The sequence below is a fragment of the Vicia villosa genome, linkage group LG6, assembly GCF_029867415.1.
Source record: "Vicia villosa cultivar HV-30 ecotype Madison, WI linkage group LG6, Vvil1.0, whole genome shotgun sequence".
Lineage (NCBI taxonomy): Eukaryota > Viridiplantae > Streptophyta > Magnoliopsida > Fabales > Fabaceae > Vicia > Vicia villosa.
The window spans coordinates 130,439,176-130,463,431 of record NC_081185.1 but is presented as its reverse complement, the minus strand read 5'-3'; the positions used below and the strand labels follow the sequence as shown (position 1 = coordinate 130,463,431).

The following is a 24,256-nucleotide window of genomic DNA, read 5'->3' as shown; positions in this document are numbered from 1 at the left end:
AAAATTTAAAATGTCATATATTTTTGAACGTATACTTTCTCTATTTTATTTAATTTTAATTTAGAGATAGATCTTTAAAATTAAGTTTAGTATGATATATATATATATATATATATATATATATATATATATATATATATATATATATATATATATATATATATATATATTACTTCAAATAAAAACATAAATAGACACGACTAAAAATTCACGTTTTTCTTGTAGAAAATAATATCCAGAAATACCTGTGGATTTTTCTGTTAAAATATTCAACGAAAATTTATTTCTTGCGGATAAACTATTGGCAACAAAATCCGTAAGAATTTCTGTAGTTTTAACTGCGGAAATTACGTGTGAGTAAAACCGCGAAAAATTTCGCTTAAAACCAATTTTCAATTATGTGCTTAAGACTCAGAAATACTAGTACCTGGGAATTTTGCTACAATTTTACCTGAAGATTTTACTCCGACATTTGTTGCAGATTTATCTACGAGATATATTTAATTATTTTTTGTAAAGATTTATTAAAAAAATATATATTAAAAATAATTATAACATGTCCCTCAACATTTTCTAATTTGTATTACCTAATCTCTTTCTGAATCAAGTATATATAATTCATATAAAAATTTTAAATTTCGTATAAATATTTCACCAAAATTTTCAACAATTATATTTTCGAAAACTATAAATACTTTTTCCTTAATACAATACTTTATAACTTTGTAATAAGAAATAACATATATTTATAGATTTTCCTATAAATTCTTCAATAGATTTTCCACTATGTTAAAAAAATTAGGTTAAGAAATTACAATGCTTTTCTATATTTCTTATGAACTAGATCGTAAACCCGTGCGATGCGCGGGTGTTTGAAAATTAAAATTTCTAATATTTATTAAAATTTGATATTTAGTTTATTATTTATTTGATAATTTTTGTAGATTTATTTTATTTACATATTAAATTGTATAAGATATTATATTATATAAGATAAATAATTTATTTGACATTTTTTGTAGGTTTTTTTTATATTAAATTGTATAATTGTAAAAGATATTATATTATATTAAATTTAAATATATAATTATATTACTTTAACTCAAATCTGCGGGTAAATCTGCAGGAAAATCGTGTATTTGTAGTAGTAAAAGGCATTAAATAGATGCATTGATAATCATAACAACTTGATATTACATTTAAACACACAAAATTACATAGGTAATTGATAATCGAAAAATTAACATTACACATTGTTATAAACAGGTAGTTTCGGACGTTGCAACATGTTGATAATATCTTTGGAGGATCTTGAAACTTTCCACCCACTTCAATCAGACCCTTTATTTTATATCAACAAAAAGTACTTCACATAACCTCTAATTTTGCATCTGTCTTCATTTTGAAGTTGGTGAATTGTAACTTCTTATCGTTGTCAAACGAGGGTGAACGATACTCTATCTTGACAACGCGTCGATTTTCTAGATATCGCATGAGCGTGTTCAATTTGGATATCAGATCGGCGCGAGTTATGTCCTCGCAAACTCTAAACTGAAGTGGCGGCTTCTCACCATTGAAATACACAAATGCAAGGTGATGTATTCATTTTCTGATATCGGGTGTTTTTGTAGAAAAAATGAGATGAGAAACACCCTATTTATACAAGGCTTATATCACTTTGGACATTAGAAACCTTATCCTATCATCAGAGAAATTTTCGAAGAAGCATTTTTGGGTAAACCCTTTTATTTTACAAAAAAAAAGGTTAATTCGGATATACACATCCGAAAATATCGTTGGGTTGTTTTAATTACATTAGGGTTTATCTGAATATGCATATCAGAAATAAACCACACACCATAAACAAACAAGAAACTTCAAAATATAAATCGAAGTTGCAAATCTTAAAAAGAGTAAAAAACTGTCACCATTTGCGCCATAATTACGGAAAATATATTACTTATGTATTAAATCGTATCAAGATAACATCGTTGACGATAATACATTCAAAAAAAATGAATCGATTACAATCTAAAATGCATCAGCGCATATATCTACGACTGATTCCTCATTCGACTTTTCCTTATTGGATTCTCTTTCAAGTTTGCTCAAATTGGTGAATTCTTCCATCCTTTCCAAAAATTGATTCGGCCAAGTTTCTGCCTCTTTTGTGGAATGTGTCTTCCACTCAACAATGTACTTGGTATAGGACACCCCAGTTTCAAATAAACCTTAACAAAATGTAGCAATTTCGAAAGCCACCCTATACACATGATGCGTCCGGAAGGATCTTTGGATGGACCACTACGAAGTGGAAAAAATGTCTCTGAGAAACCATATCTTATCAGATCATTACACATTATGTCATATGCATTTGCTATTAGGTGGCTCATTTCACGGAAGCGCGTCCATTTTGAAACGGTGCGGGACCGCTAACACAAGGAGTAAGATCATCTTGAAGTGCATCAAAATGTTTTTTTTTCGTATAACATTGTGTAGAATTCCCTATTCGACGTCAAGTCTTTCAAAAGAGTTTGGCGGACAAGAAAGTGATTCTCCTCTCCTTTACCAAGCAAGCTGGGTACGACCTAAAAAACGCAATTACCATCATCCTTTACATTTACAATATGCTCAATGTGTTTCTACTTAAAAAGCTGCATTTCTTCAATGAAGAGGCATCGACGACGAAGGAGGTGGTTTGCTAATGCAAGCACCCTTGTACACATTTTTTTTGAGATTTTGGAGTTGGAGAATCCGGGAAATGTGAATCAACGTGTTCAAAGTATGAAGGAGACCGTTTTGTTGAATGGCCATCTTGTGTCGATTTGACTTTTTTAGGGGCACCTTTGGTTTTAACCGGTTTCGAAGGAGGTTTCAAATTTGTAGTTTCTGAATAAGAATCTTCCTCAGCGGCTCTTTGATGTGCAGTTTCATGGTGTCATCAGCTTTATCAAATCTGTCTTGGATTATTTCTTATTCATTCGTAATAGTTATACCTGCTTTACCACTTTTCGTCACACTATCGTCATCAAATCGATGTCTTTTCCAGTGATTGTAGATTTCATCCATACTTATCGAGAATGAAGCTTCAAAAAAATTTGAAATGTGACAAGCACATGGAAGACCGTAAGTCTTCCTGAGTGTACATCCACACTTAAAACTATTTGAACCTATCTTCTCAACTCACTTCGCTTCGTGAAAAATGAAATTCAATTTCGCCCAAGATACGTTGTCAACCAGCTGCGAATAGAGGGTGTTATATTTGAATCTGTGTTCTAACACGGTAATGCTCCGACAAAAAGTTGTTTTTATTTCATTATGTTGGTTTTGGAGCATTTGGTTCACGTTGTCCCGCTCTCTTCAAAAATCACACTTACTATCACCCAACCATTTCTTCAATGGCGAATATGCAGACTCCACTCTGTTGGTCGTTGTGTTAACGAGGTGTCTGACATGTTCGGTACAAGAAGAGTACTCTCAATGTATTTTAGGAAATCTGGATATTGGAATACACTCCGAAATTGCATTACAGAGGCAACATACAAGTGTTTCGTGGATGAATTTAATATATTATTCCATGCATCCATTATATTTTCCACCACCATATTTGGTTTGACCATTTTTCCGTCTTCACCCTTTATTTGTTTGGTGCCAACCGCGGGTTTGAGCTGACTTCTCGCATTTTTTTATGTGATATCAGAAAAGTAATGCATAAGATGTCGAAACACCTTTGTCACTGATTTCATCAATGTGGTGTCTTGATTAGTGACAATTAACTTCGCTGTATTTTCTTGGTCCTTCAATAAGGTCTTGTACATTTAAAATGCCCATGTAGCGTTGTCCTCTTTTTCGGATTCCAAAATTGCAAATCCCAACAAAAAGTCTTACTTGTTGATGTAACACCAACAATTTCCAAAACCGTGATCCTTTACTTGTTGGTTTTATATGTTGAGTCAATTATGAGAATGGTGTGAAATGTGTTGATAAACTTGATACTTTTAGGATGAGGCCAAAATATTTCACGAATAGTGACTTTATCATCACAAACCTTGTACGTAGAAACATAGTGGTTGCCATCCAATAGCTTCAAAAGTTGTTGCATTTTGGATCTCAGACCTCTTATCGCCATATTATTTTGATAATGAGTATAGCACACTTGCTTGATATTTGAAGCACTTCAGGTCGTGTCTGTCAGATCAGCTAGTATGTTTTTAGGTGCCACGCTAATTAAAGACATATCCTAAACATTTTCCTTCTCCACCGGTTTAAGGCAATATATGATGGGATGAGCGACTAGCTTGGATTGTAATGCTTGATTATGTAAACCAGAAATCACATTAAATTTCCATGTATCATTTGCCTTACGGTATCCACACAATTTAAATGGGCACTCACATTTCCTTGATCATGTGCCATCTCGTTTCAAACATACATACCACTTCTCTCGCATCTCAAGGTAACAAATGCTTGCCTTCGGCTAGAACCGTGTCGGACCTTCCGATTACAATGCCAAACCCCAATTTCCCGGCCACCATACGGATCCATTAAAGCATATGTTCACGAGCAGTATACAGTTGTTCATTTGTAAAGTGTTGACCAACATCTATCTTGACGTCAACTGGTCTAACATCGTCCATCACCTCATTCGATTTAACATCGATCGGAACAGGTACGTAGCAGGTGAATTATGAGATGCATCTCTGGACTCAATGAATATTTTTTCAGCTCAAAAATAAGATTAATACAATCAATCAGGAATAAATGAGTAAATTTTACCTTAAATTGCAATTTCTCTTCAGCTCCCTTTAATTGAGAATGAAAGTTTTTTAAGGGTTTTGAGTGATGATCATGCAAGGTGGTGATATATTCATTTTTCCACTTGATATTTTCGAAGAGAGTACTCATTATAAACTTAGTTAAGTGTTGTTTAAGATATGTGATATTGCATCTCGAATTGGGTGGATTAATGTAGACTTTATCTCTGGGTCGATATTTTTGAACATTTGTTTCGTTTTAATCATGTTTTGCAAGATAGGTTGAGGCCTAGTTTAGAATAATAATTTGGTTGTTGTTCAAAATGTTTGATTTACTTGTAATGATATCCTCTTTGATGATGGATGAAAGGGGTTTCAGGAAATGTCTTAGTGATTAAATTGTTTTCTTAAGATTGGTTTAAAGTTAGATTTAAGAACATTCTTTTTTGTTGAAAGGAAAATTGATTATAAAATCTTATATTGTCATAATTGAGTATTCTTTATAACTCTTTATAACTCGTTTTTAATAGTATTTTGCTTATTAAAAAAAAAACTCCCTCTGTCCCAAAATAAGTGTCGCATTTGATAAAATTATTTGTCCCAAAATAAGTGTCGCTTTAAGTTTCCAATGCAATTTTAATTTTTATCTTTCAATTATGCCCTCTAATTAATACTCTTAATTTATTGTTCTTTCACTTTACATTTATGATCATTCAAATACACCAATAATAAACGGGGATAGTTTTGTAAAAACATTACTCTCTCTTTTATTTATCACATTTTCTTAATGAGCAGTGCTATATGTCGCGAGAGTTATATGCCGCGAATTTCACGAATACGATTAATTTGTCGTGCTACATGATAATGCACTATGTTTACAATTTATCCACACTACACAACTATTACTATCTACATAGAATATGTATTACTTTTAGACTCACTTGTTTCATCTTGAGGCTGAAACATAGAAAATAATATACTTTGAAATATACTATCATTATTTATTAGCTAAAATATGACATATGCATAAGATTTATGGTGGTATCATCCTATACAAGAAATACAATGAACAATCACATAAACATACATTGCAGTTATTCGCGATGAAATCACGAATTTTTATTCGTGATATTTAGCATTTTCCTTTCTTAATATGTGTGAAATGATCAACTATGACATATATTATAGGACGGAGAGAGTACTATTTAACCACATAATAGAGCAATACAAGTCTTACCCCATAGAATATATAGTCACGATAAAGATGTCAACACACATGAAAAATATACTTTTCATCCAATATTTAGTAAATCAAAATTGTATGAGTCATTTAATATAGAGCAGAAGTCCGTAGGCGTGTAGCAGAAGAAGTAACAGCATCACAGAAGCATTAGCGAGATAGGTTTAGATTAGACAAATATGAAAGCTTGTTTGAAAAAAGGGAAACACAGCCCAAATTTCAGTATTTATTGATGCAGTGCAATAAGTGCTCCTTCCTAGTAGTCTCTACTCTATCAAAGCCAAAGTGGTTGGGCAAAAAGGTGAACACAGCACCTATTTGTATCGTAACCAATGAATGAAAACCCAAATTTAAGAACAAGTAACGTGTGATTGTACCCTAAATCAAAGAGCGGCTGCGCATTACTGTAGTTGCTTGCTGCTGCCACCAATTCCTTAATAATGACTTCCTTACACATTACACTAGCTTTGTGCTATTGCTTCAATTCCCAATCATGCTATAAATAAATTAAGGAAACCTTAACAATGTCCCTAAGGTCAATTATACTTCTAAGATAGAGTATGTTTATTTTGCTTCTCCTCTAATTATGTAATTATAGTGTCTTAAAACATTGTATTTTTATTATATGTTTATAAAAATTTGAAAGTAATATAGAGAATAATAATTAAATGATATAATTGAAAAAATTGTAATTTTTAGTAGTATATTGAAAAGATTTCAAAATAATTTTTATTTGTTAAAATAACACTATTTTGAAAGGGATAGAGTATATTTTAATATTATTTTTCTTTTTTAAAATCTTTTCTATTGAAGTTTTATTAGTTGCATTGATCTTTGAGAATTTTCTATATTGCTTTATTGTGGTAAAGTATATCTTTCAATATGCTTATGATATTCTTTGTTAGATTTTTTTGAATATTCTTAGTCGGATCTTATCTGTGCTTCTATTTATTCTCTTCTCGCAAATAATAGTTCACTCAATTTAAAATATATTTGCAAACAGTTTGAGGCTTAAGTCAGTGATTGTCGTATATAAGAGATATAAAATTTTAGAAAATTTTATGTGTATCTTGATTTGATATTTGTGGTCATTTATGTAGAGACTTTATTAGATTTTTGCAGACGTTTAACCCTTAATTCAACTATTATCGTCATGGCAAACAAATATTGAAATATAATTTATTCTATTATTTAGCAATCTTGCTTCAATTATTTTTCTAGATTATCTGCTTTTCTATGGTGGAAATTAATATCTTTCTAATTTCCCATCATTTTAACTAAAGGGTGTGAAAATTAACTCCTTACCTTCCATCCTAGAAAAAAAACATTAGACACATTATTCCACCTATTCACCCGAAACATATTTACGATATAAAACCTTAAACCACAATATCTTGATCAACTTTTAATATTTAATTGCATTTCTCTAAGATAATTCCTCATCCTACGCATCTCTAGTCCTTCTTAATAATGATTGAAGCTAACCACGAATGCACATAATGAATCCTTTTTTTTTATATATAACTTATGCACATAATAAATCTTACAATGCTCACAATTCACATGCACTCTTTTTTCAAAAAAAAAAATATAGAATGAATTAACTAAATAAATGATATGCATGGGAGCCTTGAAGAAAGAGAAAGAAATCAATTACACCAATATAATCGACAAGGATAACTTGAACAAAATATGACTACCCTTTAAAGACATTTCTAACAAAATAACATTTTTCATTCAAATTATCATTTGATTGAGTCTAAAAAGAAAATCTACTAAGATTTCTATCGATATAGAGAGATCAAGATATTTTAAATGACCTGATCAACCCTACAATGAAGAATATTAGTCGTCTCATTCAGCCAAGAGTCTAATACATTAACACCCGACAATAAACTGATTTATAAGCTCAAAGAGAAGTAGATTTTATTGCACTAAACCCTTGAAGCATTTCAAATGATTCCACCAAAGCCAATTCATATTGGAATGCCATTGCAACTCTTATCTACATTAATAGTAGTGCAAAGGTTTGCTAAGTTGAGATGGTTAATGTATTTGTGAATGGATAAAGCAAGTGTCTAATGGTTTGCTAAGTTGAGTGAGTTAATGTAATTGTGAATAGATTTGCTTAAGCAAGTTTGTAGTCGAGGTTTGATCTACTAGTCATTAAAATTTTATAATTTTTTATCACAAAAGAGTAAATGAAAGGAAAAAGATATTAAAAAGACATCTACAATCTATTTATTATTTGTACATATTTGTTTTTAAATTATATTAACAAAGGAGTTTACTTTTTTATCATTCATCATAACATGTGTATATAATTAATATAGACTGATAGACAGAAAGAAAAAAACAATGTGGAGGACAGCTAGTGCCCTCTACTAGCTAGTAGTACTAGTACTCATGTTAAAAACAAAAAACATCAAAGGGGACAACCCAACATAAGTTCCTGTTTGGTTTCCCCACTTTCTTACTTTCCATTGAGTTAATATTTGAGATTCACACTCACCTTTGTGCTCCTTTTGCCCTATAAAATATAAAAAGTGTCGACAACTATAAAACAACTTTCACTTTCCTCTTTTCTCATTAATCCAAGCAAAACATGCAAAAGTTGGGTTCACAGTAAAAAAAAGGCTTTAAAAAACCATTACAACTTTTTTTCCCTCTTTCTAGTACTACCTAACTAGCTTTAGCACTAAAGATACTTCTCTTCCCAACTTCCAAATTTCTACATTGTTAGATCATAAATACCCCCAAAAAACACTAAAATAAAGTTATATTTATGTAACATCCTAATCCACTTCAATATTAGTCTTCTTTTCTTCAAACTTCAAATTCTTCATACTTCAAAGTCCCAACAAAATGTAGTAAACTAGTGTAATTGGAAGAGCAATTAGCATTCCAAATATAACCCTGCAAAAACATAATAAAATATTCAACATAAAAAAACAATACTTTGACAACATTTATGAAGCTAAGTGCATAAAGTGAAGAGAAGAATAAGAATTCAAACCCAGTGCTAAGAATGTCAGGATGAACATTGTATTCCTTGGCAAACACAAAAGGGACAATTCCTTGGGGAAGAGCAGCCTAGAAAAACACAACATAAACATAAATTCATTGAATCAAAAAATTTAAGAACAAGAAAATTTTAGGTTTTGTTTTTAGTACCTGTACAATTGCAATGTGTAACAGTACTCCCCTGAGACCTACAATAATGGAAGAAACAGCCATGACAGCCGGGCCGGTAAGGAAACGAACCGCCATTGCGAAAGAAGCAACCGTGTTTCCACACGCAATAATCCGTGGCTGCAACGCCATGAACAACCCTACAAATCAACCAAGAATTTCAAATCATCAATCACTAAACACACAACTAGTCCTCAAAAACTTATGTAGGTTAAATACGAAACATACCGAGACTAAACATAGCCATTCCGAGACCAGCATCAGATAAAATTGCTATTGATTTAGCAACAATAGCAGGCATCACAACATTCCACCTGCAACAAACAAACATGAAAGGTCAAAACTTGCACAACAAATGAACAAAACAAATCAAAAAACATAAAAGTGAATGTTACTACATACTTGAAACAGACCAAAGACCAAATGAGACCAATTAAGCTTGAATAAGTATTAGGATTCCGAATCAATTTTCTCCACACCATAATCAAAATGAGTCTTGTCATAACACTTGTAGGAGGCATGTTTGTAGGCTTAGATTCAACTTGAGATCCATCTTTTGGATGAAGCTCAGTAGTTGAGCTTGAACCAAGCTTGGATAACACAGGTCCATCTTTGTCCACACCATTAGCAACAGTTCTATTTCCGAAGCTAAACTCATCATGACCAAATTCTTCATAATCTAACAACAACCATTCAAAAAACATGAGTAAAATAAAAATGACACATTATTGAATGTAGATACAAACAAAAAAACATATAACCCCACTTAGGCTAAGGTAAATCCAACAACAACCCATATTTAGAAGAGACAATAATTCATTAGGAACAAGCAATAACAACTAAGAAAAACATGTCAAAAAACAAACCACCTAAACATTAAAAAAGTCAAAAGAGGGAAATTTGAGTCTAAAAACCAAACCTTTTTGGTGAGCTACCCCATTAAGATGTTCATTCCCATACTCTCCAGCACCTCTAAAGACATGAATTCCACCTTCAGAAACAGGTGAAGCACTTGAACTCCAAACAAACATATGAAGATCTTTTCCACCATCACCACCACCACCATGGCCCTTTTTCTTATTAGCCACAGGTGAAAAAATTCCAGCACTATGAGGAGTAGGGTACCCATTTCCACCATTCACATTATTACCACCACCATTGACTCTACCAACACCACTTTCCTCATCAAAACCCAAACTTCCAAAGTTAGATTGCCTGGGACTCACGTTTCTCCCATTCACCATTGAGTAAAAATCAGTATGGTTAAAACTAGACCCTCTTGGTGTAGGATTTCTAGAAGATTGAAGAGAGTAAATCTCAGCATTTGTTAGATTAGAAGGCCTTGGTGTCAAAGAAACACCAGAGTTAACACCATGAGAACGCCTAGAGAAAATCTCACTCCTTGAACTTGTTGATTTTCTTACTTTAACATGAAGCTTCCCATCTTCACCAACTTCAGCTTCAGTCTGAAGAGGCTCTTTCCCATCCAAAGAAAGAACATCAGAATCAACTTTGAAGGAGATAATAGACCCAGCTGTATCAGGAAACTGTTCTCCAATGAGAATCCTAGCACCCCTATACTCAAACAGAAACAACATCAATGTATACCAAATGATACATTGAAGAACAACGATTTGAACCATGAGGGTGCCAGAATCATCACCATACATTCCTTTCAACAAAGGAATCCCCATGACAAGAGTGTTTGGAAGAGTAGACAGTGAGAAGAGTGTTATGGACCATTCTAACGACCCTCTTGAGCTTACTCTTGACCAAATGAATAAGATGGTTAAGATGATGAGTTTCTGAAGTGAATCAGCTGCTATGAATTTGTAGTTCATGGCGTAAGGATTGTTGGTTGAGATGAAGTGGAATGAGAGAAGTGGAACTGCGAAAAGTGCTACAAAACGGTTTATTCCTGAACATTGGTCTGGTGTGAAGATTTTCCACCATTTTACTGAACCGTAAGCAAGGATCATGGCTACATAGAGTGGAACTACAGCTGTGAGGACATGGTATAAGTCTAAAGCGCTTATCATTTTGATGTTGGTGTGAAGTTTTAGATGAAGCTCTATGAGTTGAAAAAGAGAGAAGGTGAGAAAGTACAAATGATTCTTTGAGTTGAAGTTCTATGAGGTAATAAGAAACATTGTTTGTAGTTGTGTGAAGAAGAAGCAGAAGAGGATGAAGGGGTTTTGGTTTTGTGGGATTGTGATGGAAGAGGACAAGGATATGGTAAAAAGGTTGGGACTTTTTATAAGTCTTTTCAGTTGTTGTAAAGACTGAAACAACCTCTACCTTTCTTCAATTTTATATTTTTTATTCTGAATGCATTTAAGGGTATCATTAAATTCATGGAGTATGTATGATGGAATGTAATAAAATGAACTAGGTGTCTATTGTCGTCTATTGAATATACATATGTATACATAACAAAATTTTGTTGTTTCTGTTTACGTTTTAGGGATACTGTTTTTTTCCAAAGCTCCTCAATTCTCACCAAATATATGAAATCTTTCATAGTTGGTATGTTCTTTCTATTTTGTTTTATCATTTAATTATGTTTGTTTACTTATTCTTCATTCTTAGTGCATGTTTGATTTGGCTTTTGAAAAGGCCAAAAGCAATTCTAGAGGTGTAGAATTAATTCTGTGTGATTTTAAGATGTTTGGTTTGACAAAAGTAGAATTGATTCTGTCTCCAGAATTGATTCTACTTGAAGCTAGAATTTGTAGCTTCTGCCTCCAGAATTGATTCTGGATGATTTTTACAGTGTAATTTATTATTCAACTCACTTTTACAAAAATGTATCCAAACATAAATCAATTCTGTTAAACTCAATTCTGCTAGAATCAATTCTACCAAACTCAATTCTACTAGAATCAATTATGTCCACCGCCAATCCAAACACACCCTAATTGTAGTGGTATTATTTTTACGACATTGGTGATGCTTTACAAGACAAATTATCTCTTTTTAAGTTACTTTGCCCAATTTTCTCTCCATCATTATTAGTTTATCGGAGGGAAGATATAACAAACTTTATCGATTGTCTCTAAGAGATCATTAATGTAAGAAAATTGATATTATTCGACTCTTTGTGTGAATAGGTGTAATGGGTAAAATGGTAAAACACACTATTCTAAATACGCACATAAATAGGATTGTACTCGAAAGATTTTCATGGGTCAATACTATTTACTTAGGAATTCAGCCCATGTGCTCCGACCCATAGGAGTCGTGATCTAATGAAATGGTCACAAATCTAGGCAGACCTTCTGGCGATTGGATTATCGAATATTCGTCTTCTTCGAGTTGAATTTGTTCTAACTACCTTCACCCTTGTTTCCCTATGTACGATATAGTCTTTAGGTAAATGAAAATTTATATTCCTTTTTCGAGGTTTGAGAAACATATCTTGTGGTACCTTAAAGTGGCATCGTCGCAAATGCACCATAACTGTGTTGACATTTATTTGTGCATGTCATATAATGTGTCGATATCTCGATGTTCAAGAGTAAGTTCATGACCTTTTTCTCCCTATTTTATATTATTTGGGAGTCAGCCTCGATCACACAAAGGTTGATTTCATTCAAATAAACTCCCAAGACGTTTGAAAATTTTATTGAATTTATTAAGAACTTCAAATTCTAGCTTCTGATTGTGCGGCCCAGAACTAATAATGATCATTTGGCTAATGTAAGGCTAGTCAAAAGATGACACCTAACTTTGATATGCCTCTATGTGAAGTGTGCTTCCCTCGTAGTCGGATCCAAACACACTTTCAAAAATCTCAAACAGAGTTTTTGTCTAGTGAGGCAGACTTAAATGAGCTGTAAAAGAAGTGTTTAGTTCGTATTAGAGCATCTGTTTCTAATTTTGACAAGGCCATTAATGTTAACAGAAAAAATGGAGGTCAATATAAAGGATATATAAAAGATATCAAGTGATCACCTCCATATAGCGAGATTACTGAAATCTTTGGTTTGTTTTGCAGACTGGTAACTTAATTTTTACTCATGCCTCTTTATTTTAGCTAATTGCTTTTATTTTTATCTATGTAGATAGTATAGCCAAATATAGTAAGCACAAAGCTTACAAGAAGAACATATATCCTCTTGAGGTTGAGGTCGGTTATATTGAGATTGAGGTTACTTGGACCAATTCTTTTGCTAATATTGGTGGACCTTCAACAATTTCAATCTCCCATATCGCCCAATATGCTTTTTTGCATGTTTTATAAATCGGATCGGACATCAAACGGGTGAAGGTACTGGGTAATTGGTTTATTGGTCGAACCACTGGGTCACTGGTCGAACTGCATGACTAAACCGGATAACTAGGTTGAATAGACTGTTCGATATAACAAAACTATATAGGTATAAAATATGACGAACATGATGATTTAGTCTCGACAATATATAACTGGCACTTAAATTTTTTAAAAATATCATATCCTAAATAAATTTACAAATTCATAATTTAAATTAAAATTTTAAACATAGGTATCACACATAATAAAATAGTACAAAACTACAAAGTATATATTTGCAAACAAAATTTAATCGCAAAATAATCTAACTGAATAAAATATAATAAAGTAACTCTATTGTCTACTAAATTTAATTTCAAAGAAAAAATTAAATCATCTGCAACAAAATTAACCGCATCCGTAACATCTTTATTTTATTTTTTATTTTTTTATTTTTATTTTTCATTAAAATAATTAAAATGATTTTGTTTTAAGTTTTTAAAATTAAAAAATTAAAAATGTATTTAAACCACTGGTTCTGGAAAACCTCCGGTTTTATCGGTTTACACCGGTTCAATGACATAACCGATCCAGCAATTGAACCAGACCGGTTATTTGGTCGGTTCCCGGTTCAATTGGTCCGACCGTCCGGTCTGGTCCAATTTTTAAAACACTGTTTTTTTGTCTATTCAGAACGCGAATTTTACATCATATGCTTGTTATATTTGTGGATGAAATGACTTTTGTTAATTGTGTTAGTTGAAAAACGATGTCCAATTATAAAAAGAAATTGATTTATAAAAATGTTTAACTTAATTTTATCATTTAAATAGAGATTAAATAGAGACTTAATTGAAAGAAAGAATGAAGAAGATATGAAGAGAAAGAAATAAGGCGTAAAGAAAGTAAAGCGATGGAAAATAAAGAGATTAGGAAAAAAATATCATGCACCTGAAATTTATATAGATCCGGCTTAACCACTTGGCATACTCTTGTCCTCAAGAGTTTCATCTTGAGAGTTTCACTAGAGATGTAAGTTTTTCACAAGTTATGATCATAGACCTTCTTACAACCAAACAGATATTCTAATTGATTAATCTCACGAATCAAACAAGAGATTTTAATAGTATAATCTCCAAACTAAATAAGAGATCTTAGCAGACTAATCTCCAAACTAAATAGAGCTTTAATCGGCTTAGCTCAATAACAAAATAGAGATTTTAACTGGTTAATCTCAAGAACCAAACAATAACTTCTTTTAAAGATATTACACAAAAGACAACACCCTCTTAAATAAATTACAATAATAACGCTGCACCAGAAGAGCAAGATCTCACATATATTTTTCACTCTCAAAACACTAAGGAAACTTCGGTGAGGAATAGAAAATAATGAAGCAGAAGAGAGTAGAAAGTGAGAAATAATAGTTCTAAATTTGATTTCCTGGTGTAAAGTGGAATGATGATAAGCCCTTTATTTATAGGAAGATAAATTATCAAAAAGAAAAGGATCCATGGGCATTTTTATTGACTTAATTGATTAACTCTAGCTGTTAATCGATTATGAGCTCTCAAAAGACGCCAACCCTAAATCCAAAAAGTAAACCCTAATGACGATTATGTGATTTAATCAATTAAGAGTATTTCGAAATGATTAAGGAGTCTTTTTCCCTGCCCTAATCGATTGGACTAAGTCCTTAATTGAATATGCTATGTAAAATACTTCTCAATTTATTAGGGACACACCTTGACCAACTCCACATAAGCCTTGATGGTTTTTCGATATATTTTAAGGTATTTTAGTAAATTGAGAAAGGCTTGAGAGTGTGTGTGCGATCTACCTTGGTAATTCGAGAAATACTCTCATACCTTTACACTAAACTAATCACTCAAACACAGGATCAGACGAGCTTTTACACTTTATGTTTTCCACAACCTTAAAACTTTAAGTTCCCTAGCGCGATTCATCATTTTTCAGTACTTCATTTGGAACTTAACTCTTATAGTTAATGAGGCTTGATATAGCTTCTTTGGCATACACCATCATTACAGATTGTTGGACATGAGATCATCAAAGACTTCATAAAATGTTGCTTGAAATTAGGTGTTGTCATTATTGAATTGGTATTTTACATCTTGATCTCACGAAGAGCATCTTGATCTCAGAAAGAACATCTTGATCATATAATAACATCACGATCATTGTTGCTTCTTAACAAATGAATACTTAAAATAATGTTGTTTGACATATGATACGTGTTGCCATCATAAAAATCATCATGATCATCTAATAGTGGTAGATAATTGTACCTACAAACACATGGATCCACATTCTCCCCAATTTTAAAGGGGAAAAAGACACTGAATCTTAATATTTCAAAGTGGGGGTCCAACAATTTTTTTTACAGGGGGATAAACCGAATCTCGCCTACATTACAGGGGTATCATATATTTAACCCTTTAAAAATGATACAAACTTAATATTAACTTGAATGGGAAATATTCAAATACAAAGAATAAATAATTTACATGAAATTTAACATTCTCATAAAACAGGAAACAAACATGGAGCAAGACAATAATTCGTTGTTATTAACATCATCATTTGATATTTCTTTCTCAATTGCTTGTTTTCTTAAGAAAGGAAACTTCTTTGGATATACCTTTAAGGGATATGGGGTTCTATTAGGAGATTAAAAGAAAAGCTTAGATCATCCATTTAGTAGGCAACTCTTAAGGAGTCTCGACGTCACTTGTTTCCATATTCGTTGGAATATGCTCTAAATCTTCATCGATGATTTGGATCTTAATCTTTTTTAGAGACTTTTGTCAAACAGAATAGAAGATGAATATGAGGGTTCATCTTTCACATTAATTCTAAATTTGAGTAATATATTGGTGATCGAACTCCTATAGGGTAGCCATGAAGAGCTTCACCTTTTGCAGTTAAACATATGTCACATCACTTCATATTTCCAACTGGTTTGATAGTTATGAGTTAACATTCTCATGGTCACAATGTCTTCCTTTATGAGTTATTCGTGATGTTTTTTCCCTACAAATAACACATGATTCATTAGGTGGTGCACACCGTAAAAAATTGCTTTCAATAATCACACTTTAATCGGAAGCTTATGATCTCTCAATGGGTTGATAAGGAGACTTGGAATAGCAATAAAGAGATCAAAATTTTGAGAGTCTAAAGGAGCATCGATGATTTATGTTCTTCCATATGTAGGTTGATTACACAATTTCGTCAGGTCCTCCATAGAGATAAAAAGATTGGTCTTGCGCACGTCTGATGCAAAACACTAATCTTCAAATTTAAGATTTTCATAGAAAATTCTAACAATCCTTTGATAACAGGTTATGGTTTCTTGGAAAATAAATCCTTGAACATTCATTGACAAACAACATCATAGATGATGAACTCTCCAAAAATTAGGAACCTCAAAATATCTGTTTGGTTTCAATAGAAATATATAACTCATTAATATATAATGTTAGTTGCGATTTTTAACAACAATATTATATTGGCCGAGTGGAAAGACGTATGTTTTGCAAGCTAAAGGGGCGGATTTCAAATCCCAATATTTTATTTTATTTTTAATTATTTACATTAACATTACTCTTTTAAATTATATTTCAATCTTATTTTAAATCGTTAAATATTTTAACATTTTTTAGATGTTTATTAATTAAAATACTTTGTATTAATTTGCAAAAAAATGTTTAAATAATTGTTTTCATTTATCAAACCATATGAATTTTTCACAAATAAAATAATTTTAAAAATAAAATGAAAGAAGACTTTTTCGAATTTATTGTGTTCTATTTATTAGGGTCTAATTTTAAAAAATTAAAGCATGACCTCAAAATTAGGGATGGCAACTAGACCCAAACCCGCGGAGCCCACCCGCACCCGAACCCGAGTCAACGGGTGAAAACTCGAGTTGACTGAATTTGGGTTCGGGTGTCACTCGATATTTCGGGTTCGGGTTTGGGTAGTGTGAAACCCGCACCCGAAACCCGGAATCATACCCGCTTATATATATATATATATATATATATATATATATATATATATATATATATATATATATATATATATATATATATATATATATTGTGGAAAGTTGTAGGAAAAATGTATTTTGTGTATTTTATTACGGGTCGGGTTTGGGTGAAAAAACCCGAAATTCAATGGATGTAGGCGTGGGTGTTGTTTTGCCACCCGAATAATATTTGAATTTGGGTTTAGATTCGGGTGCCGATCTAGGTCGTGTGAAACTCGCACCCGACCCGACCCGTGGTCATTCCTGCTCAAAATTGATTGTGTTTCACAAATGATAAATATGCCATAGTGAAATTGGATCATCCCCGGCTATAACTATTATGCCATCTCTCCAATTTACAATTCAATGGTTACAAATTCATAAAATAAATTAATTAAAATACAACCATTTAAGAAGAGAGAAAAATAATGTGAAGGAAGCTTTTAACGGAAATACTAACGTTACATCTTCTGTAGCTTTTCAATTTCATTTTCATTTTTAAATTTCCAACTACACATTCATTATTGCCAAAAAAAACTTCACAAAGAAAATTTCCAGAAACTTATCAAATAGCTTGACCCATTTCATCAACAAAATTTCCATAAACTTATTGTGCATACAAGGTTAGTTTTAATAAATTTTGCTTTTTATTTGTGAGTTAATATTATGAATATAATATACTAACTTGTAAAACTTTCATTGTCATGAACAAATTATAAATATTTCATAGTTATAAGATATTTTTTACACTAAAAGTATATGTTTATAGACTAATAATTTAATTAGTCATTCAAGTTATATTTTTTAAATTTTTAGAAATCATAAACAATTTGCATAATTTTTGTGTGTGTAGAAAATTGCAAACCAAGGTTAAAAACTATTTTTGATAGCATGGAAGATGCTTTGAAGTTTTGGGTTATTATGGCAGAAAAGTTGGAATTGAGGTGAGGAAACAATTTTTTACAAAAACAATAATGGTATAATTATTTTTACAAGTTTGTTTGTTGTAAAGAAGGTATGCGAAAACTAGATAAACGAGATTACAAAACAATTAGTCCAAGGCCGGAGACTGGAACAAATTGTCAAGCATGGTTAGGAATTAAGAATATGGATGGTAAATTTATGGCAAATGTTAAAAGGGTAAGTATTTCCTTTATCGTTTTTACAGGGATTAGTGCAATACTACTATCGTTCAACAGTTAAAGGTGTTTTGAGTAGGGGTGGCAAACGGGCATGCCCGCCCCGTTTAGGTTCCCCCCGCAAAACCGCAAGAAAACGGGGTGGGTGGGACGGTCATAGTAGAGGGTGCGAGCCTAAAACTTTGGCCCGCCCCGCAAAAAAATGAGGGCGGGTGGGTTAAGCCCGCGGGCACCGCACTTTTTAAGCCTAAAAATGAAAAATTTATGTTAAGTTTGGTGCCCGCACAAAAAACAGGGTGGGGCGGGACGATCACACTATAGGGTGAGGGCCTAAAACCTTGGTCTGTCCCGCACAAAAGTACGGGCAAAACGGGCATATCCAACAGGCCGGGTCCGTTTTGCCACCACTAGTTTTGAGTTAAGGTTTTGTAAGAGTTTGGTGACATAAAATGTAGATTGCATAAAAAGTAAACAAATATAGTAAACTAGGGTTTAAAAACGATTTGAGAAAATTGTGCCAAGATTAGTTTTCATTAGCTTGCTTCATACGTACTCGAATAATCATGAGTATGAACTTATTAATGATTAATACAACCACGTATCCTCTCGATTCTGTTTATCTCCAAAGCAATATCGTGAATATTATCATATTAACTATTAGATGATCTCTCATACCAACAATCAACATGATAATCTTAAAAGCTTGATACAATTGATTATCAACTCACAAATCTATCTCTAGAGTTTGTTTATTGATAGATGAATATATGTTAGGTCAAAGTTTGAAACATATCTCTCAATAGTGATTCAAAACAACAAAAAGAACATGAATAACAAGATATTCACCATATATTAATCATCAACCAAGTTCATACACAAAAGATTAAAAGAAATACATATTTACAAGTTAACTACCTCTAATCTTGAAACATAAAGGGGTTTAGCTCTCCATAGCTATGGAAGCTTCAACAACAAGGAACATAACAAGATTCACTAGCATCAAACTCAAAGAAGATGAAGAAGGATGCTTGGGAAATCTTGAGTTTCTTCTTGAACTTTGGTTTTCTCTACTTTCTTCTCTTGCCCTAGGTTGTTGTTATGAGAAAGTATGGTGGATGAAAGGATAAGAACCAAAAAAATATCTTCCAAGTGGCTAAAATTACAAGTTCCATAAAATAAGTTCGCTTAGCGGCCTTGGTCCGCTAAGCGGACTTCCCAAAATATCTGAAAAGCAAACAGACTCCGCTTAGCGAGATTGGTCCACTAAACGGACACCAAAATTGGTCTTGCCTCTGTTTCACGTTTAGAAAAGCGCGCTTGAAGCTAGGTTAATGAAATTCACCTCCGCTAAGCGGACTTCAAAGTTTATTTCACTTCTGACATTTTCAGCTAGCCAACTTGGAGGTCGCTTAGCGGACTTGCTGATTTCCAACTTCTTCATTTTGCTTCCAAGCCTCCTCTAAGTGAATTCTTTCCACACTTTCCATTCCAATCATGCCTAAAGCTTAAAGACCTATAAAAAAACAAATAAAAGTCAAGAAACCTAATATTTACAATCAAAACAAAATTTTATTTATTTACAAAAGTATTATGCATAATTAAATTAAAACTTGGGAAAAGAGTTCAAGAATACTACAAAACTATGAACAAAATAGGTACAAATTGGATTCTAACAGCAGAACATAATCACAATTTACATTGACAAGAAACAACTCATATGTTGTCATCTCAAAGGAAAGTCTCTCAAGTTATATGTTAACAGATTGATCTAGCCGATGACGTAGGATTACAACAAAGGAAGTCATTTAACTTGATAAGTAAAGAAGTGGGAGGTAGGACTAATTTGGGATTTATCCATCTTGATCAAAATAATTATCTTCGGAAAAAATGCAAAGAAGTATGGTACATGGATAAGCACGTTAACTATTGCAATATTTTGAAAGAAAGTCTATGAAAAGTCCAACTTTTTATCAAGCATATCAAATGGATGTTGAAGAATAAATCACCAATGTGTTTTAGGCAGATGTAATTATGCTAATGGATTATGAATATTTTGGTAATGTGATTTCTCTTTATTCAACATATTGCACAAAATAGTTTACATAAACGACTTGCAGTTTTCTCAGGGTTTAACCACCATCGAAAAGTATTGATTATTGGAGTTGTATTATTATATGATGAAACAATTGAGTCATACAAGTGGTCCTTGATGCCTTTTTAGAGGCTCATAAATAGAAAATGCCACAAACATTTTTTATTGATCAAGATCATGCAATGGAAAGAGCACTAATGAAGGTAATGCATGGAGCTTATCATGGCTTATGTACTTGGAACTTGATGAAAAATTGCATAAAGCACTTAGGAAATTTTATGAAAGATAGATCTCATTTTCTCAATGACTTTAAGAAGCGCATGTATGAATATAAAGATCAATTTAAAGAAGGTTGCAGAAATCTCCTTGCAAAATATGATGTCAAAGAAAACACTTAGTTGCAAATATGGCACACTATGAAAGAGAAGTGGGCATCATGTTGCATGAAGAAAGTTCTTACATTTATAGGGATGAGAAACACTCAACTTAGTGAAAGCGTGAATGTGGGTATGAAAGGCTTTATGAATGTGAACTTGGATATAATCAATTTTTTTAAGCGCTTTGAGGTTGTTGTGGAAGAAAAAAGATATAGTGAATTAAAGTGTGAATGTGAAGCGCGAAAAATGATTCCAAGATTAAGGAATTCATATTCAAAAATCTTGCAACAAGTGTATGAGATTTATACTCGTTGTATTTTTGATCAATTCCAACACAAGTATGAGTTGTTTGAAACATGCTCTGTAAAAAATATTGATATTCAACCATCCTTAATTGATTGGGTTATTACCATGGAGAGTAATTTAGGCGAGTGAAAAGTGTCATTTGATTTGAATAAGAATTCAATTTGTTGCTCTTGGTGTAAGTTTGATACTTTTTACATACTTTGTTATCATTGTTTAAGACTGTTTATTCACTGTTAAATGTGATAGTCAAAGTGATATACACCTATCGAAGAACTCACCGGCCATATCATGAGTGAACCAAGCATTTCGATGTGAGGTTGCATTTCGTCAGAGGAGTAATCAAGCATGGAGAAGTCCAAGTGATGGAGGTTTCGACAGATCACAATGTTGTTGATATGATCACCAAGACATTGTCGAGTTGCAAGTTTTTCCACTATATGCAGTTGATAAAGCTGCATGACAAAAGCTAGTTCGTTCTTTGATATTAGAGTTTGTTCAAAGGTGGAGATTTGTGAGATATTGGATCAAACTCTAGTGGGTCAAAGAGTAGCTTCAGGTTCGATAGAGGTTAACATGCAGTCGAAGGTCGCTCACATGGTAGTGTCAAATACCTACATACTGTAGTCAAAGTGTGTTATAATATGTGGGGGTAAAAATGCTATGGGTGTTAGTATTTCGAATTAGGCTTGTTTGTTATGTCCAATTGTTTAAATTAGCTTGTACCCTAAGTTAGCTTGTAATGGGTATTTATGAAAAAGCTCGTTAGTTTAGTATGTTAGGTTTATTATAAATAGCATACTAGTCTCTCGTCATTGCATACTGCAAATCCTAATTTAGGGCGAGAGAGTTATATGTTATTTTTGTAACACTTGTAATCTTGATTCAAAGAGAAAGTAAAGAATAGCAGTTATAACCAATTCCTTGTTGTTCCCCATATAAAAATGACACAAACTTAATATTAACTTGAATGGGAAAGATTCAAATACAAATAATAAATAATTTGCATGAAATTTAACATTCTCATAAAATAGGAAACAAACATGGAGCAAGACAACCATTCGTTGTTATTAACATCGTCATTTGATATTTCTTTCTCAATTGCTTATTTTCTTAAGAAAGGAAACTGCTCTGGATATACTTTGAAAGGATATAGGGTTCTCTTAGGAGCTTGAGAGAAAAGATTAGATCATTCATTAAGTAGGTAACTCTTGAGGAGCTCGACGTCATTTGTTTCCATAACCGTTGGAATATGCTCCAAATCTTCATCGATGATTTAGATCTTAATCTTTTTTAGATACTTTGGTCCAAACATAATAGAAGATGAATACGAGGGTTCGTCTTTTACATTAATTCCAAATTTAAGTAATATATTGGTGATCGAACTCATATTGGGTAGCCATTGTAACACCCTTTTTCTAACCCCATATTATAACATACAATTCACAAAATAAGCATGCATAAAGGAATATGGTGCTACATGTTGATTTCCACAAATGAAAATCTCAAACAACAAATAAACATTCATAATATGCAAAGATCATATTGTAACACGATGATGTAAATCTCATGCTTCTATATATTATGCATAAACGCTTGCGGAAAACAAAAGAATTGCTATCACATAATTTCAATGAATATGTCCCATACCATATTCATCTACCAATTCAAAATAACATTAATATCTATGCTACTTGAATTTACAAATCTAGGCTACAAGGTCTTTAAACAACATATCCAAATGTTAACACATACATCCAAAATATTCAACAAACATAAAGATAGCAAGGTTCAAAACATAAGCATAAATCAATACAAAAATCCCCCCAAGTGTTACATGACTAGAGCATATGACTCGCTACCTAATCAATACACACTCGGAAGCTTTGCGGCTAACCACGAACAAGCTACTAAGCGTCTGAACCTGCACGTTACCAACAAAGGGAAACATTCAAACAGAAGGGTGAGAATTCAAATTATTATAGAAAACATAATAATCGGAAATGCAACACATAAACAAGTAATTCATTCATCAATTCACCACTCTTCATAAAATAAGCGATTCATATATCATATATCAATCATCACACAAAACAATCACACGAATACAAAACACTCACATATCACATAATGCAACTCAAATGTAACAATGTGACTCGATGCATGTGGTACCATGTGCACCTCACGTTTCACCGCTTTTCGATTCACTATCTCGAATCCAAGTCACGCTTCCGATCCGGACAAGATCAAAGCCACAATTATGAACCCAAAGTTTCATAACTTCTATTTTCAATCAAGGATCAAAGTCAACCATGTGAATTCAAGTTTCACCGCCTATATTTCAAATCCAAATATGAATGCATGTACAATTATCCCAACACATATGCAATTATGATTATCCAAACAAATCTTAACATACCGCATACCACAATAATTCACACATTGAATTATCCGCCAATTGGTCAAGATTCACATACCAAATAACAATTACAACAAAGCACAACAACTATCATGTGTCTAATCACAACATCATGAATATATATCCACATATCATGTCAACAATTGTTATTCGCCACATACCAAAACATAACGCACACAAAGACAATTACATGTTATTTCACATAACAAAATCATAATTAATCAAGCAAGTGCGAATCAATATTATCCTATCATATAAAACATCACAATAGCTTCCTAACGCTTCAAACAGCGATAAAAAGGAGTTACGAATCAAAAGATACAACATTTTAAAGTTTGGAAAAAATTTCATATAGTAAAGTCTGCTTAGCGGGCGTCAAGCGCGCTTATGGAAATCAAAATCCAATAACCTCGCTTAAAGCGGCTAAAAATATG

General features: G+C 32.4%; 1 protein-coding gene across 1 annotated transcript; it reads right to left on the bottom strand.

Annotated features, from left to right (window-relative positions):
* Positions 1-8,551: 8,551 nt before the first annotated feature.
* LOC131610007 (probable auxin efflux carrier component 1b) lies at positions 8,552-11,441 on the bottom strand. Its single transcript, XM_058881858.1, has 6 exons — positions 10,106-11,441; positions 9,589-9,865; positions 9,415-9,500; positions 9,169-9,326; positions 9,011-9,087; positions 8,552-8,910 (listed from the first exon to the last, which is right to left on the bottom strand). The coding sequence occupies exons 1-6, from the start codon at positions 11,223-11,225 to the stop codon at positions 8,844-8,846; spliced, it is 1,785 nt and encodes a 594-aa protein (XP_058737841.1). The 5' UTR covers positions 11,226-11,441; the 3' UTR covers positions 8,552-8,843.
* Positions 11,442-24,256: the final 12,815 nt, after the last annotated feature.

What these genes read in the sequence shown, in the direction of transcription:
- LOC131610007 (XM_058881858.1), bottom strand. Translation starts at nt 11,225, where the DNA reads ATGATAAGCGCTTTAGACTTATACCATGTCCTCACAGCTGTAGTTCCA. An exon ending in TACACATTGCAATTGTACAG is followed by an intron (nt 9,088 to 9,168) that starts GTACTAAAAACA and finishes GTGTTTTTCTAG; the next exon opens with GCTGCTCTTCCCCAAGGAAT. An exon ending in CCTGACATTCTTAGCACTGG is followed by an intron (nt 8,911 to 9,010) that starts GTTTGAATTCTT and finishes ATGTTTTTGCAG; the next exon opens with GGTTATATTTGGAATGCTAA.